Source organism: Microtus ochrogaster, chromosome 22, assembly GCF_000317375.1.
Source record: "Microtus ochrogaster isolate Prairie Vole_2 chromosome 22, MicOch1.0, whole genome shotgun sequence".
Lineage (NCBI taxonomy): Eukaryota > Metazoa > Chordata > Mammalia > Rodentia > Cricetidae > Microtus > Microtus ochrogaster.
Genome location: NC_022023.1, coordinates 11,416,626 through 11,434,535, shown reverse-complemented (window position 1 = coordinate 11,434,535; position 17,910 = coordinate 11,416,626). Strand labels below are relative to the sequence as shown.

The 17,910-nt window shown below is 52.4% G+C and overlaps 1 protein-coding gene across 1 annotated transcript in view; it reads right to left on the bottom strand.

Annotated features, from left to right (window-relative positions):
- Slc28a1 (solute carrier family 28 member 1) overlaps window positions 1-17,910 on the bottom strand; it is a 39,019-nt gene that overhangs the window by 20,930 nt on the left and 179 nt on the right. The window contains exons 2-8 of the mRNA XM_005357700.1: window positions 17,154-17,239; window positions 16,366-16,368; window positions 15,974-16,062; window positions 11,041-11,224; window positions 9,439-9,580; window positions 8,206-8,319; window positions 6,627-6,704 (exon numbers count right to left, since the gene is read on the bottom strand). Of these exons, the coding sequence (XP_005357757.1) occupies window positions 6,627-6,704; window positions 8,206-8,319; window positions 9,439-9,580; window positions 11,041-11,224; window positions 15,974-16,062; window positions 16,366-16,368; window positions 17,154-17,239 (696 nt within the window). The remainder of the gene's footprint in view (window positions 1-6,626; window positions 6,705-8,205; window positions 8,320-9,438; window positions 9,581-11,040; window positions 11,225-15,973; window positions 16,063-16,365; window positions 16,369-17,153; window positions 17,240-17,910) is intronic.

Genomic DNA, 17,910 nt, shown 5'->3' with positions numbered 1-17,910 from the left:
CGGGCGGTGGTGGCGCACGCCTTTAATCCCAGCACTCGAAAGGCAGAGGCAGGCGGATCTCTGTGAGTTCGAGACCAGCCTGGTCTACAAGAGCTAGTTCCAGGACAGGAACCAAAGCTACAGAGAAACCCTGTCTCGAAAAGTCTCCACATACAAGCGTTCATAACTAATAAGAAGTCTATGTCGTGATTTGAGAGCTGGTTATTGGCCCAAGAGAAAAAGACTGCTCTAGAACTAGACTTGGGACTTTAGTCCATAAGAAATGCAGTTGAGGCCTTCAGGATGGCTCAGCAGGTAAAGGCTTGTCATCAAGTCTAAAAACCACATGCAGAAGGAGAGATGTTCTCTGACTTCCACATACACGTGGCACACACACACACACATACCCCAGCTCCCACACACATACCCAATTAGTTCATTAAAAGTTATTTTAAAAGGAAAAAGGATGATGAGGTCTAGCTGACATGACAGAGCAAACGCCACTCACAGACTGAAGGAGGCAGAGCCTGATCCTGGAGTCAGCATTGCTAAGTGAGAGGAGAATAAAGAGCCTAGGAACCTGAGGTTGTCCAGAGGCAGGGTGGCCAAAACCAGGCCTGGCCAGTCAACTGGGAGGGAGCCCCAGCGCTCTGGCAAGATAAGACAGACTGTCAAACTAGCAAGAAGCCTAGCTAGGGGCGAGCAGTGTCGGAGAAAGGATGTACACACAGACCAGATGCCAAGTAACACTGAGAAGGAACAAGACACCCAGAGATGGCCAGGACAGGCAGCATTTCCAGGAAGCCAAGCTGGCAGGGAAGGCTGAAGGGCAGGAGCTGGTTATTTATGTTTTGAAAGGCGAGAGTCTTGCACAATCTCCCAAAGCAAGCAGATGGTCATAGGTGGCAGCAAAGATCTGCTCCTGCAGCCCAGCTGGGGATGAAAGAGGAGTCTGACAGAGGGCTCCCCTCCCCCATCCCAACCAGCATCACTGGCCTTCTCTGGACTTCTTCCTCTCCACCCCCGACACTTTGGCATGCCTGCTGCTGGGGCTGTAACCCAGCAGGGAACGTAGGTACTGATTTCAGAAACCCCATTCCTGCCCTATAACTCCACCTTACCAATGCATGGAGCTGAACTAGCCATAGCCCAGGGTGGTGACGTCATTCTGCTTTCCCAGGAGCCAGATCTTCATACCATCTAGTCAGCCAGTGTGATTGGTCATGTGAGGGACTCCAGGGCAGCTAACAGGCTGGCTATAACCCCAGGCTCAAGGCAGGAAAATGCGTCCAGGATTGGCAGGGTGGGCATCAGAAGGCCTGTTCTCACTACAGATGGGGGCTGTTGGTGACAGAGAAGCCACCTTTGGGGTAACGTGGTGAATGGAGAAGGAGGGAAGGGGGAAAGGGAAATGGAAGAGAAGAGGGGTGGCCTTTGGGTTGCTTAGTGATAAAGCATTTGAGGTCCTGGGTTGGAACCCAAGGAGCCCCAGCACTAGAAATAATAGAAGAAAAGCATAAAGGGGAGAGAAGGAGAAGGAAGGGGGAGGAGAGGAGAGAGAAGGGGAGAGGGTGGGGAGGGGGAAGGCAGACAGGTTCCGATTTTCTAAAGTAGGGTATGTAATAATGTCCCTATGTCCAGCATGACCTCACAGCCCAAAAACCACCTTTGGACCTACAGTGCCCGGGATGGCAGACAATCAGGAAGGATGAAGGAAGAACTATTAACTCCTACTATGTGCCTGATGGGAAGTCCTACTACGAGCCAAATATCCACTGATACATGGTGGCTCGTGGATCCTCAAAGCAACTGAGATGTTTGTAGCCATTTCTGCCTAACCAGTGGGTACACTGAGGCTCTGCGGTGTGAGCCGCCTGTCTGAGGTCACACAATTGAGAACGGGCAGAGGCCGCCTTCTGCCAGGAAGGCTGCCAAAGTCCTGCACGGCTGAGGGATCTGCCCTGGGAAAGCTTGCCTCTCCGTGTTCAGGGGCAGCCCATGTCCCCGCGATAGGCTGAGTCTCCCAGACTCACATCATAAGACCAAAGCCTGGGTGACAACAGGATTAGAAGGGCCAAGGAGGTGACTGGGTCACGGGTGTAGCTCTCGTGGATGCAGTCAGCCCTCCCCCCCCATACAAGAGGGCTCTGGAGTGTTCCCCGTCTTCCATCATGTGACTATGACCAGGAAGAGAGAGTCCTCATCAGAACGTGACCACGGGAGCACTCTGCTCACCTCCCTGGCCTCTGGATTACAGAGTGAATTCCTGTTGTCTGTGAGCCAGCCCGCCTATAGTTTTTAATCACAGCATCCCATACCCTGAGAACCACACCCTTGGAACCAACTTCATCCTGCTGGGAAGTCAAACCTGTTCAAACTGGCTGTTTTTTCTCAGCCATCCCACGTCCTTCCTTTCAGCCTTCCGACCATCAGTCCCTGGCTCTCATCCCAACCCCTCTCTGAAAACCTGAGGGGATTAGCGTCTGCATTAGGCAGATACCCTCAAACTCTGGGGAGATAAAAAGTCTCTTTCACCTCAGGGGCTCCTCAGGGGGAGCCGTTGAAGGACAGACACTGCTTAGCAGAGGAGGTGGGGCCTGTGCCAGAGGCTGGAGCCATCCACTGTGAGAGAGGGGGGGGGGCGTATGATCTTGGGTCAGCCAGACCCAGCAAGAAAGCAGGAACAGGGGACGTGAGGAGGGGGGAACAGGGGGATTGGGTGGAAAGTTACTAGAAAGGAGATGGAGCCAAAGCAGGGGTGGGGACCGGGGTGAGAGGGTGACTAAGCAAGCACATGCAGCCAGGAGCAGGACACCACGTGGACCGTGCAGAACTCTGGGCCCCGGAGAAGCTGGAGGCTGAAGAGGTCCCAGGGTGATTCTACTTCCTGGACACAAGATCGTTTGGACAAGGTCCCAGCAGGAGACAGCCTGGGTTCTAAAAGTCTGCAGGCACTCAGGGAAGGCTTCTCTGGAGTGGACACTGGCCAGAGACTTAGGCTAGATTTGGGAGGCTCATGGGAAGAGCCTCAAATTCAGAACCACCATACCTTGAGGGCAAGTCTCAGTGTTGAAATGTATGTGTGTGTGTGTGGCCTCTCAATGTTGAAAGGTGTGTGTGTGTGTGTCTATGTATGTGTGTTTGTGGCCTGACCTTGCTAAGGTTGCCATTGGCTAACACACTGACCAGGAATTTATGTGTAGGACTGACCTCCCAGAGTCCAGGAAGTTTCTAGAACTGGACTGCAAACTGCTGAGGCTGATCAATGGTGAGCCACTTACTATTCTAGCCTTTGCCTGCTCCACCTGCCCTTCTAGTCAGTAAGCCAAGAAGCAGCCCGGCCCCCTTCTCCCTGGGAAGTGAGGTGCAAGCTGGGGGGGGGGTGGTGGTGATTTCTGTCCCACTCAACCAACAATCCCAAATAATGCTATTTCTTACAAGCCGGGAGGACCGGGAGCTCTTGCCACCTAAGAAAGGGGCTCCAATGTCAGGGCACAGAAACTATAAAGCAAGAACGCTGGGCTGGAGCTCCAGTCTTAACTCACTGGCCTCTGACTTCGCACAAGCAACAGCCACATGGAGCCTCAGGTCTCTCATCTACAAAGGGGACGATTGCATTTTCTCTGAAGGGTTGGTGTGAGACAGAAAAGTCATCCAGCCACATCTCCTCTCTGTAAGTTGGAGCAGCTATTAGGACTTTCTCCCACCCCACCCCTGTCCCACTCCCCGCCCCTCAGCTTTTCTTTTTTTCTTTCACTAGAATTATCCGGCCTTGAGTGGGACAGAGTGGTTTGTAATAACCCTGGACTGCTTCAGAGTCTGGGTTTGGCCCTTGAGGGATAAGCCCTGGGCTGCACTGCTGGAGTTAGAGAGGAGGGTCCTCGACTCTGGCATAGTGTTGCTTCACAGTATTGGTAGAAGGATCATGAATTTAAATTCACACTCAGCTCTGTGATGAGGTCAAGGCTAGCCTGGGCTACATGAGACCCTGTCCCAGCACTCAGGAGGCAGAGGCAGACAGATCTCTGTGAGTTCGAGGCCACTTTGCTCTACAGAGAGTTCCAGGACAACCAGGGATACACAGAGAAGTCCTATCTTGAAAAACAAAGGAAGTTCAGCCATTTGTCTTAGACCACAGGGAAATGACTCCAGGGCCACACGGCCACTGGGACTCGGTGCCCTTGCACAACCTTCCTAGCAGGCCCAGAGGGACTTCCCAGGACCTCATTCAGCAAACAGCAGAGCCCCTGGTCATGGCTTTGTGAGGCTTAAGGCTGAATGAAGGATGCAAAGTAAGAGCAAGCCCTGTCCTCAAATGACCAATGCTATTGCGACAGCAGCATGTGGAGCTGAGGGAGGAACAACGCATGTCCCCAACCTGGCATCCCTAGGCAATAATGCATCGTCTTTGCTGGGCCCCTTCCCTGCGCACACACCAGCATCCTGCCTATTGTCTTATCTGCTGTTGACATACTTGTTAACCAACCAACGACGTAGTCAGGACTGCTCAGAACTCTTTAACAGTTCCTCAGTTAGTGGAGAAAACCCAGATGCAAGGCACACATGGTGGCATGGGCTTGCAAACCCAGAACTCAGAAGGATCGCAAGCTTAAGGCCAGTTTGGGTAACATCTCAACAAAAGATCCCCAGATGCCTCTGCCTGGCATTCAGACCCTTCAAGCCAGAGTCCCACTGAACTCACTGAAGACCGTCTCAAGCTTCCTTCCAGATGTTTCCATGCCTCAAACCAAAGCTCGCCCTGTACCTCAGATGCCCCAGCTCCCTCTCAGCTTCCATTCCAGCCTCTACCCACACTGCTTTAATCTTCCTGCTTCGAACTCCCAATCTTCTGTGTCCTGGGACTCTGCCATATTCTCAAAGAGTCTCACTCAGCATCCCTAGTGACAAACTCTCCCTCCTGCAACTGTCTCAGTCACTTGAACCACACACACTTGAGGTAGGTAGGACCATCATATGTTGTTCGGAGCTGAGAAGCTGTCAGGGCTGTACCACGAGGTTCCTTCTAGAAGTGACCTGCACCAGATCTTCACCTCTTCCCCTGGAACTTTGGGTGCCCCCTACTTGGTTGTGCAGATATGAAGAGAACAGTCTCCACACCCTACAGGAATGGTATTCAGGTGAGCTTGTTGAATGGCCAAGGCCTTCCCAATGTCTTTATACAAAATTGATCTCAAGGGGCAAATCTGCCCAGGGTCAGGCAGACTCTAGGAACCTGGGACCTTCCCTTTCCTTGTAACCCTGCATCGTTCAAACTATTTGGACAGGCTGGGTCTTCCTCACAGGGTCACTGGTACAACAGACCCTGAGCCCCAAGGAAAAATGGTAAAAGGTCAGGGTTCAGGCCTAGAAGAAAGGGCTGGACTTTAGCTCACCACAAGCCCAGAAATCTCTAGGTGAGGCTAGAAGCCCCTGGGTTCAACACCCCCAGCTATGTAGAAAGGCTCCGAGAACAGCTATCAAAGGCATCAACTCCAGAAGCTACCGACATCATCTGTGCAGCCCCTCCATGGGGCTTAGCGGTCTAGACAGGCAACAATGATTCATCTCCTTGTTGCTATGGCACCAGAGGCAGAACCCTGGGGCCAGACTGTCACTCTCTCTGCCTGGCTTTTGGCAATTCAGTGTAAGTCTGGAGTGAGCTTCATGACCTCCGGACAGTTTGGCTGTAAACCAGGCTATACCAAAGGGGGAATCATACCAAAGTCCTTGCTAACCAAGGCATTTCAGAGGCTTGGCCAGGTTACCAGAGGGAAAAGAAACACATTCACAACTCCTTCCAGAACAGCAAGGGGACTGCATTAGCAATGGCCCCAGCAGGAACTGCTCTGTGTTTTTCTAGTCATGGCCTCTGCCATGAGACAATGGAGTCTTAAAAACAGAAGAGTAACTTTAATCTTAATCTTTACTATAATATTTTTCATGACTGTAGATGTACAATAAAATGTTGAGAGGGAAGGAGAAGAAGGGGAGAGAGAGAGAAGGGGGGGAGAAAGAGGAAGGAGAGGAAGGAGCTGCAGTCTATGGCTGGAATAGGAGTGGGAGGCTTCTGTGGAGGAGGCTGGCCATGAGGGGTGGGGAGGAGGGCCTGACAGGAAACTGCATCTATGGAGCCAGTGTCCCCACAGCAAGCTGGGAGCTATCTCTCTATCTCTCGGTCCCTACTTCCTGCCCTCGGCCTTCTAGCAGTTCTGTGATTAGTGCTTAAGAAAAATGACGCAGCCGGGCAGTGGTGGTGCACAATTCACAGCACTCGGGAGGCAGAGGCAGGAGGATCTCTGTGAGTTCGAGGCCAGCCTGGTCTACAGAGTGAGTTCCAGGACAGCCAGAGATACACAAATAAACCCTTTCTCAAAAAAACAAAGATAGGAAGGAAGGAAAGACAGAGAGACAATGCAGAAATAGCAAACTTCCCCACATTTTACAAAATGTAGCCCAAATATCATCAGACAAACAGGTTGCTGGGTTCTTTCCCACCCTGAGTTTCGGCTTTATTCGCATTCTAGGGACCAGCCTGTGCGCACTGGAGCCCTCATCACCTGAGTTCAAGGCCTCTCCGCCCAGCTGGCTCCCGCAGCCGGGATCCGAGCAGCAACTGCCCACCCATGCTGGACCAAGAGTCCACTGACCTGAAAGGCAAAGACATCCTTGACCAGGGCCTCCCCGAAGACAAAGCTGGAGCCAGCCTCCGTGTAGCTCAGGAAGACCTAGAGGGAACACAAGCACAGGGATGGGGCTAGGAACAGATGGGGGAGAACCATGGCCGGAAACCAGGCTGGAGTGAGTAGGTCCAGCCCAGGTGCCACAGGCCTTCCTGCCTCGAGATGTGCCAGCCTGGGGCACAGTCCCACCGTGCGGCCTCCCACAACAGTGTTTAATTTAACTTACTGAAGCATAGAAGAGCGAAAATGGTAAGTTTTATGTTATATATACTTTATCATAGTGGATTCGATGCTAACCTGAACAGCATGAGACACTGTCAAAGCAAAACAGATGGATTATTTCATGCCTGTAATCTCAGCTGGGAAACTGAGGCAGGGGAATTGCCAGGTGTTCAAGGCCAGCCTGGGCTACATAGCGAGATTGTCTCAAAAACTAAAACAAACAAATAACAAACCTAAAGTTGAAGGGGAGAACTCACTTGGTACAGTGCTTGCTCGTAGGAACGAGGGCCTAGGCTTTGATCCCCAGAATCTACAGTTTTAAAAAAGCCAGGTGTTGGGGCAAGTGCTTATAACCCGGTGCTGGGGAGGTGGACACGGGGCCCTCAGTATCTCCAGATCACCATCTTACTTGGCAACCTGCAGGCCAGTGAGAGACGCTATCTCACAAGAGATGCTGCCTGAGGACACCCAAGACTGTCCTCTGCTCTTTACATACGTGTACACTTGTAACTACACACCACGAGGACATGCACACACATGTACACAGGCTAAACCAGGCCAGCTCCAAGAATTTTTACATGGAACAGCTCAAAACAGTAAAAAGCCAGATGATATAAGCCAGGCATGACGGCACACGCTTTGAATTCCGGCACTTGGGAGGCAGAGGTAGGCAGATCTTTGTGAATTTGAAGCCAGCCTGGTCTACAGAGCGAGATTCAAACCATCAAAGGCTACATAATGAGAGCCTGTCTAAATAGAAAACAAAAAAAGAGGCAACAGAAAAGAAAATAAAAACGAAACCAAGTTTGACTTCAATAAACTTTTTTTTTTTTTTTTGAGACAGTGTTTCTCTGTAGCTTTGGAGCCTGTCCTGGAACTAGCTCTTGTAGACCAGGCTGGCCTCGAACTCACAGAGATCCGCCTGCCTCTGCCTCCTGAGTGCTGGGATTAAAGGCGTGCACCACCACTACCCGGCATAATAAACATTATTTCTAAGCCCAAGTGCCAAGTGGGTAATTTCTGTTGTTAGCAATTTGAACTCATACACATCCTAAGCCACTGAAAACCCCTGTAGGTCACATGGCCCGGCATCTGCACACCCTGAGAACCTCACCATCTGGAAATTCATGGAACACCAGACCCAGCCTCTGAAAGGATGAGAACTCCATAGGCTGGTGACTCCTGCGAGCACCCCCATCCCCACCCCAGCTACGGGGCCCTCATCTTCCTGATCCCAAACCATCTCTGAGACTTCCACATCTGTCTTCTCCCAAATCACGTGGCCTCTCCCCACCTCCCTGGAAGCAGGGCCCGACATACACACCTGGATCTGATCCCCTAGCCACTGGAATGCTACAAACCCCGGCTCTGTTCTTATGACAAAGAGGCCAAGCACAAACTGTAGCCCCAGGCCCCAGGCCACGGTCCGCCATGACACCTGTCAGCCAACAGAAAGGTCCCAGTGAGCTCAGAAGCTTGGGGAATCCGCAGGTCCAGGGTAGGGTGCAGGGTGGTGGGAGGGCCTCGGGGAGGACACCATGAGCTTTGTCCTGCCTGCGGTTGCTGTCAACAGTCACACGGGATTCAGACCAGGCCAGGCTCTTGGCAGCGGGGAGACAGGGAAAGTACAGTAGTGTATAAACTGATGTGCTGTTTACCTGGTCTCGAGCGTGGCATAGTTCAGTTCTCAGACTTTGGCCTTAGGGTATAGGCAGGAGCCTGTCCAGACTCAGCTTCTCTCCAGCTTAGCGTATGACTTCTGTCTGCTTGGACCCCCATCATCTACCCTCTGTGGGATCTCAGCACCCTGACCTCAGGTCTCTTGATGGCCCAGGCGACAGCAGAGAGCCAGGCCCTAGGTCTGCTTTCCCATTCAGCACAGAAAGACTCCTAGACACCTTCCTCAGACCCTTGTGCAGCCATGCTCTGAAGGGCACAGGGCTCCAGATTCTGGGGCCTGGCTGCTTCGCTGTGGAGACGATGAGAGAAGAGCCCACCATCAGGATAGCGGGGACCTTTGTGTACCAGTCACCTGGAAGGCCAGCCTTGCTGCGGAGTTCTTAGCTCAATAGTCAGGCGTCAAGCCTAAGATTTAGTCTTTCTAATGCATTCCAAGGAGATGATACTATGGCCCCTGGACTGGGAAGGAGACCTTCCCAGTAAGCTAATGATTTCAGAATACCCTTGGATTCTCCCACAGAACTGGAAGCTTGGGTCCCCTATTTCTGGGGCAGGGTGATTCCTGAGCCCACAGACCTGAGGAACATGTCACTAAGGAAATAAATACCCCCAGTGGTCTGTGAGTTTGGAGAGAGGTCAGTCGTCTCTCCCAGAGAGTTTTCTGTCCCCTGGGGGATTCAAGGACTTCTTAGATAACTTTTCACTTTGGGTCTCCAGTCAACAACTGCATGGGGAACGTGTCCCAGCACACATTGTTCCTCCCCAGCTGAGCCTCAGGTGTTCTCCCAATGGGAGCATCCATCTCGCCCCAGCTCCAGCCCCAGACCACAGGGAGCATCCACTGGCTTCCAGCCTGAGTAGCCCGCTGAACACTTACAGCCCGGTGATGCTTAGAACCAGCAAAGAGAAGGACAAGGAACACGCAGATCCCCGCGAAGGACACCAGCTGTTCCGGCCGCTGGGCGGTATCCAGAGATAGCCACAAGATCAGGCCCAGGCCTGCAGCAAGGGCAAGACCTCTGCAGGAGAGAGAGAGATAAAAAGCCATCAGCTTTAGCATCACACACACATGCACACACACGCACACACATTTGCACACGTATATACAAACACACCCTTAGGGACCCAGGGAAAGAGAGAGCCTCCTTAGTACTCCTCACAATGTCCTGTGTGTTACCGGTTTTTTATTCTGACAGTTGGGAACAGCCCTCTTCCTGGTTCTTGGCAATGCCAGACCCAATTGCTCCCAGCTTTGGGGTGGTTCATTGGGATAGTTTCGTCAGAGGCATTCACTAATCCGAACTCATCTGGATATGCCAGAGAAATCTTGTAGCTTTCTGGGTAACTGCCGCATTTCCATTTAATGTACCACCACTGTAGAAGGCACAGATAATAACCCTTGACCCAATCCAAGCTGCCCACATGGCGCTGCTTCTGCAGATATGCAGGATGCAAGAACTGTAAGGCCTGCTTCTTCCAGTAGACTGCAAAGGATGCTGGGAGCAGTCTAGGGGGTGCAGGTATGGAGGACTATGGCAGAAATAAGCCCACTCTGGAGGCCCCAGAACAGTGGCTCTAGGAGCAACATAGAACCTTAGCCTGGGAAAGACACAGACATTCATGTACAGTTCCGACCCATGGGAACAGCCCCGTCGACTGAGCCCAGCAGAGCCACAGGGCTGAGCTGTCCAGCCACCCCAGGGTGCCCAGGAGACAGCACACGGAGGAGTGAAAAGTGATTCTGGAATCTGAAGATTTAAGATCTTGCGCTGGCAAGATGGTGCATCAGATAAAATTGCTTGCCACACCAGCTTGACGACCTGAATTCAACCCCCCGTGGTGGAAAGAGAGAACCAACTCCCAAAAGTTATCTTCTGACCTCCACACAAACACATCCACGCATGACTATTCATGTGCATACACACGCACGTGCTCCCACAATACTAAATACAACAAGATTTATTACTGGGGTGTGTGTGTGTGTGTGTGTGTGTGTGTGTGTGTGTGCACATGTAGACGTCAAAGGACAACTTTTGGGAGTTCTCTCCTTCCACCACAGGCTCCAGGGACCAAACACCAAACTATAATTCAGGGACATGGCTAATTATATCAGAATGCCCTGAGGGCTAATTTAAACTGCTGGCACCTGGCCCAAGCTACTAGCCTTTTGAACTGGGCTCCGGGCGTGTTCCCAGGCATCTGTGGTCTCTGCAGCTGGATGATAAGCTAGCCCCAGGTGATCCACCTAACGAAACATCATGGAAAGGCCTCCATGCTTAGTGGCCAGGCTCTTGACTATGGAAACCTCTCTCACCAGCCTGGCTTTAGCCCTCAGCTACCTGTTGTATCACAAAAACTGGCAAAATACCAGAGCTGGCCAATGCTTTTGAGGCCACCCAGCACCTCTGCCCAGGGCTCCAGGAGACAAGCAGAGTGGGACACATTCCTCCAGGAGGCCGGAGGCTGAGGGGTCACTCACCTTTTCAGCCAGAGGTTCAGGCGAGAATGGCCTTGAAACCTCACACACCTCCTCAGCCTGGGCCCCAGAAGCCTCTTCAGCAGATCATAGGCCAGGAAGACGAGGACCACACAGGTGATGACCAACAGCGCCAGGGCCCTCTGGAAGTTCCGGAGGCAGGCGATGATCAAGAAGGCACTGTACGCTGCAGGAGGAGTCATTGGCAGGATCAGCAGGGCGAGACCACTGCTCTAAACCCTGGCTCTGCCTTGCTCGCCCAGAGCATTAGGGGCAGGAAAGTAACTCAGTTCAGCCTTGCGTTCCATATCTAGAAGCGAAAACGCCTGCCCCTACTGTGTCAAAGGTTATTAGGGGACTGGGGTCCCAGCTCAGTGGTGGAGGCTTGCCCAGTGTGTCCAGGGCCCTGGCAAATGTGTGAAAAAGGCCCTTGCACGTTGTTAGAAAATGGTGGCAGAAACAGTATAATGGCGTCAACAGAGCTCCTGGCTTGAGCCATGTTAGGTCTGCAGAGGACCAGGCAAGATGACTCAGTGTCTCCTTGACTGCAGATTATCCCTCCACCCAATACTGTTGATCAATGATCTCCCTCCCTGCTTCCTCCCTCTGAGGGTGCGTGTGTGTGTGTGGGGGGGGGGGGTTAGGCCACACTCATCTGTAACAGCCTCCTCTCTGCCCTCACTGGGGCTGTGAAAGAGATGGCAGGCACCCTACTAGGTCTGCGGGACTGTAACCTTCCTTTCTAGGAGTTCAGCAAGCTCGGGTTACTGGGCTCTGGGAACCTGATAAGCCCCCTGCTGTGACCCTGCTGCGGCTAAGGAGGATAGCTTCCGCCTTCTATAGCTGCCCAGGCAACCTGACTACAGACACGTTTCATTGACTACTCATTAACTACGGCTCGTGACTGTCCTCCTCTCTCTGAAACCCTTACTACAGCGGTTCTCAAGCCATGGGTCATCAACACCCCGCGTATCAGATGTTTACATTACGATTCAGAATGGCAGCAAGATGACAGTTATGAAGTAGCAACAAAACGATGTTATGGTTGGGGGTCGCCACAACATGAGGAACCGGATAGGAAGCAGCATTAGGAAGGCTGAGAACCACTGCTCTGTCTCCTAGGCCTGAACTCATCCAGTCCCTGCCACGCCGCCTGCTCGCGGTATTGAGAACTCCACCAAAACAGAGCCCCAGACCTTAGCACAGCAGACTTCATGAAGAAATGACACTATGATGTCAGGCCATAAAACTCAGCGAGTAGACAGTACCACTGCCAAAATGGAAACAAAGACCCAATCCATCAAAGTTCTGGGAAAGTCTCAAAATGCACTAGCCTTGCTTTTTGGCTTCTCTGGTTCTACTTCTGGCTAACTGTTCTTGCTAACTGAGTATGTCAACCAGGGCACAGTTTTTGTGCTCACTCTGAGAAAGGCTCAGTGCTACACTGGGATCCCGAACACTCAGAGTAGTTGCTGTCCGGCTAATAAAGACTTACTATTGGTTTGAACCTATGTCCGAGCACACAGGTTCTCTTCTCTGGTGAACACCATACCCCATATCACTTGCTACTAATACATCTCCTACAATGGAGTTCTTCACATGGATGTTGGGGACCTGTGCTTATGTGTCCAGAACTTTACTGATGGAGACATCTCCCAGCCTCACACACGACACTGTGCTCCTGGAGTCCCTCTTCCTCAGCCTGGCTCTCCTGTGGGCCACTGAGCCAATCTGAGTGTTTACCTCAGAAAGGGAAGGCTTCTCCCTGGTTTTTGAGTTTCAAGATCCAGGGCTCTTGAAGAGTGGAAAGGACTTAGCCGCTGATAGAAAGGTGAGGTGAATCAGTTCAAATGAGTCTCACCTCATCTACCACACAGCAAGTGTTCTGGGCCGAGGGAAGATGGAGGTGTGGACCTCACAAACTGGCCCAAGCCCAGGGTTTTGTGGCAATGGCAAGGGGAGGGACCCCAGGCCTCGCTTCCTGAGAGGAGTCCCACAGGGCACAGGCCTTCCGCGAGGAACGCTGGGTGTGGCGTCTAGGTAGGCAGAACCCATGAGTACTTCACACTGCAGCAAACAGAGGGGCTCTGGAAAAGACCCCAGCAGAAATGGGGGGAATTGGGAGCCAGGGCAGGTGCACACTGGGGGGAGGGGACACCAGAGTCACCTGCCCTGAGAGAAGCCAGGACAGCCACAGAAGGAGATGGGTGAACGGTAGTGATGAGGACCTGCTGGTGAACGGGTTCTGAGGGAACAGTCCAGAGTCACCAAATCAAGCTCCGGTCACTCAAGGGTTAACAGAATTGAAGTTAACGTCTAGAAAATGTACAAATGAAGCTTCCTTCCTCTCCCCCAGGGAGCTCACACAGTGCAGGGTTCTCGTCACCCCTTCCAGCAGCAAGGCCTGCCTCCCTCTCTCCCTCCCAGAAACAAGACAACCTTGAATTATAACCCAAACAACAAGCCCAGGACCTCCTAGTCCTTGGGGGCAAACAATTCACCACAGCCAAAGATGACCTTGAATTCTGACCTGGCCTCCTCCACCTCTGGAGGGCTGAGAGTCCAGGACACACCAATTCCCAGCTTTGCCCAGTGCTGGGACTGAACACAGGCTTCTGCTCACACTGGTGAGATTCCCTACCAAGTGAGCTGCAACCCCCAGACCACTTCAAAAGAAAACTGGAATTTATCGTGTGGTACCAGGCAGGTGCCACAGCACAGGTGTGGAGGTCAGGACAACTTTTGAGAGCCTGCGCTTTCCCTGGGCACCTACCTGGGTGTTAGACAGATAACTCAAGTCCCCAGACATGTGTGACATGTGTGTTTGGCCACTGAGCCACCATCTCCCCGACCAAGCTATTTTTGGAGACAAAGGGGCTAATGTAGCCCAGAATGGCCTCAAATTCACTATGTAGATGAAGTTGGTCTTTCCTCCCAGTCCTCTAGGCACCAGCATGGCTTTTTTCCAACTTCTTTCTAAAAAGTCTCCTTCGCTCAGAAATAGGTTCAAAGTGTCTTCCGTCAAGAACACACGGTTGGGCTGGGCGGGGGTGGCGCACACTTTTAATCCCAATCTCTGTGAGTTCAATGCCAGCCCGGTCTACAGAGCTAGTTCCAGGACAACCAGGGTTACACAGAGAAACACTGTCTTGAAAAAAAAATAAAGATAGAGAAGGAGGAGAAGGGGGAGGAGCCTAGAATTTCAGCTATCAGGAGTCTAAGGCAGGAGGATTGCTGTGAGTTCAAGGTTAGCCTGTGCTACGTGGTGAACTTGAGGCTAGCCTAAGCTACAAAGTGAGACTCTCTCTTAAAAAACAAATAGACAAAAATATTTCTCCAAAGAGCCGGTCATCTGTACTTCCTGTCTTCCTCGCCTGATCTCTGGTCCATTCCAATTCTTCACTGCAGGGTTTCACTGTGTAGCTCTGACTGACTTAGAACTCACTCTATAGGCCAGACTGGCCTTGAACTCACAGAGAGCTGCCTGCCTCTGCTTTCTGAGGGTTAGAATTAGAGGTACACGTCACAAACCTAAAGCCACCTTTCCATTGCTGTCCCTAAATCAGTGGACACTGCTCAGCCCTTATGGCTGACCCTCTGTAGACATTACCATTGGTTTTTCCTCTCTTTGAAGCCCCTGGCTTCTGCAAGCACTTCCTATGTAGCTGGTCCCAGACTTTCTGTCCCTAACTCGTTTCTCAAATCATTCTGCAAAGATCCTCTGGAGGCCGGACGGTGGTGGCGCACACCTTTAATTCCAGCACTTGGGAGGCAGAGGCAGGCAGATCTCTGGGAGTTCTCTGGGAGTTCTCTGGGAGTTCAAGGCCAGCCTGGTCTACAAGAGCTAGTTCCCTGGGAGTTCAAGGCCAGCCTGGTCTACAAGAGCTAGTTCCAGGACGGGCACCAAAGCTACAGAGAAACCCTGTCTGGAAAAACCAAAAAAAAAAAAAAAAAAAAAAAAAGATCCTCTGGAAATGACTTCATCTGCCCATGGCTTAGGAGTGCTACCCTAGCAAACGGTTCCTATCTCTCCCTCCCCGTACAGATCACCCCATACCCCTGTGCTCTGTGGAAGGAACCCCTGTGTCCGTCGTGTGTATCTGTGTGTTTATATATGTGTGTGTTTGTATATTTGTGTGTGTGTTTGTATGTGTGTGTGTCCATCATCCAAGCAGGAAACTAAGGCAGCCTTAACCTGATACCACCTCCACCCTGCACACACGGTTACGTCCCAGGTTCAGCAAGCACCAATCACCATCTGGATTCTCAAATCATCCCCATCTGCCTTTCCTTCCTCCTCACCCACACTCAAGCCTCACTGTCGTCTGTCTCTCCTGTAGCCATTTCCGGTCTCCCGCGTGAGATCCATCTGCACACTTATCAGTTTAAATCCTTCTGTGCCTGTCTCTGGACCTCAGAATCAAATTCAAGTTCCTGAGTGATCAGCTCCCTTCCTCGCTACTAACCGCAGCATCCATCCTTCAGAGTCCTCCAGCCTCAGGAGACCCAGGCTGGACACCCTGCAGAAACTTTACCCTCCGGCCACGCTTAGACTATCAAAGCCCACACCCTGCTGCTGTTCACCTTTGCTCCCTGACCTTTGCTCTTTGAGGGGTGGGGTATGGGAGGGTCTCAGCCCTTGTTACCCTCCCCTCTACCTAGCTGTTCCAAGACCATAGCCCTGAAGGCTACCATCCTCCCAGGTGGCTTGTTGCCCTGTATGAGCAATGGGCTTCCCCATTGCTCCTGGGGAAGGACTTGGGACTAGGGTCTAGTTGGGCTTGAAGGAGACTTGAGCTCCTATCTTGAGCTGGCCAAGCTGATGCTCCATAAGCCTTATTGGTTGATGGGGTGAGTGAATGAGCCCACTTTGTGACGTCGAGACTAGAGGGGCAGTGACTGTCCCCTCAATGGGGCAGAGTGGGTCCCCACCCACCGGTACAGAGCAGGCCTGTGAGGATCCATCCAAACAGCTGCTTGTGCTCCCTGTAGAAGCTTCTCGCTCGCACGGTCAGCTGCAGACTCCTGAGGAGAGGATGGCTAGTGTTCATAAGTGGCCCCCAACTTCCGCCCCACCAGAGAGCCCCCAAACCCACAGGAAGAAGCTACTCCGGTGTATGCCCAGTGCAAGCATGGGATAAGCCCAGGCTGGCCTTGCTACCCAACCAGGCTGAAAAGCCACCACAGTCTAAAGACACAAGCCATGGTTCTGCACATATGGAGACTTGGGGCCACTCAAGGCCACCCCTGCTCTTGGGTGATGGAGGGAACCAACCCACAGGCAGAGGTTTTGGGGCACTCAGAAAAGCACAGCCATGACTGCCCAACCTCCTCCTGCTTCCCCCTGCTCAGTGAGCGAGACGGAGAGGTCCTCAGCTCTGTATGGGTTCCCCTGGGACAGGGACATTTATTGTCTGGGTCCTCAGTGCCTTTTCCAGATACAGGACATGGAAAAACATACAGTCAGCCGCCCTCACTGCCTTGGGCACCCAGAATGGACACTAGTCCTCTGGTCAATTGGTCACTTGTCTGTCCCTGGAGGAACAGCTGCTACCCAAATCTCCTCTAGGGCCCTCTAGGTTATCCAAGCACCTCGTTGTTCATAAAATTCAACCCTCTGCTGCTGTTGCAAGAGTTTCCCACCCGGGGGGAACAAGGTATCTTCTCCAGTTTCCTCAAGAAACAAGAGGACCCCCCCCTTCACTGCCACACCCTGTCCTTGGGCTGTCCTTCCTGCTCTGTTCAGAGCTGAATTTGGCCACCCAGGACCCTCTAGGCTCTTACCAGACCCTGTGGGTTGGTCCCTTCCGCTCTGGGTAAAGCAGGAAGTCTAGCCCAGGCCAGGAGTATTACAGATTAAGTCTTGGAGTCCCCAAAATGGCTCCGCAACTGAATGGAGTGAGCGGAAGAAGGAGGTGGCAGAGAGGCCTAAGAAGCCCCACGCAGGCATTGGGCTTCCTCCTGGCACGATGTCCTGGCTGCTTCCAGACAGGGGGGTGGCGCCCCACCCTGCCTGGCTCCCTGAGGCAGAGGCCTGCAAACCTCTCTTCCCCTTCACCTCCCTTGGATGGACTTGATTCTCTTTTCCTGGTGATTCTCTTGCTAAGATCACCTACCATCTGGAGCCGGGCTCTGACGCTACTTGGTTCTTGCTGCCCCCATCCTCCACAGGGCTTGAGTTACTGGGGAGCTGGCCTTCCTCCTAAAACCAACAAGGTACAGTCAGGGCCAGTCTTCCCACTAGGAGACAGCTACACTTGAAGGGCATGGAGATAGGAAAGACTGCCTGTCTCCTGCCCTGTGCATGCACAGGCACCCTCACGAGCGGACGGAGGTAGAAACTGGACTTCTCCATGCGCAATGGGGCTACTTAATTAAACTCTGTAAGCATGAATTGAGCATCTACTATGTACAGACACACTGTGGCTTCCTGGAGGCCAGAAGGAAATACCTAAGGAAAGTCCCAGGCAACTCACCCACCACGTCACTCCAAGGTGCCTCTTGTCTAGGTTGTCATTTGTGGGAGTGGGAAGCCATTTAGTAAAGGAGAGGGAGCTTGGTTAGGAAGGATTGGGGGGCAATGGCGGGTATTGTAATAGGCTTCACAGTTGGAGCTGTGGTCCTCAGCTTGGCCTTTGGAGAACCAAGGCAAGACTGCCTTGTTTGTAAGCGGGGGCTCCTTCAGACACCCCATTCTATCATTGGCCCCTCTCTTCTTGTAGATCAGATGTTCTCCCCTCCTGGGACCTTTGCTAACCTTTCGGGTGAGGACAGACAGGGCAGCACACAGTGGGTACTCAGGACACAGTGGAGGGGCGAAATCAAGGATGCTCTCTGTGCCGGGAGGGGATGAGGTGAGCAGGGCAGAAGGAA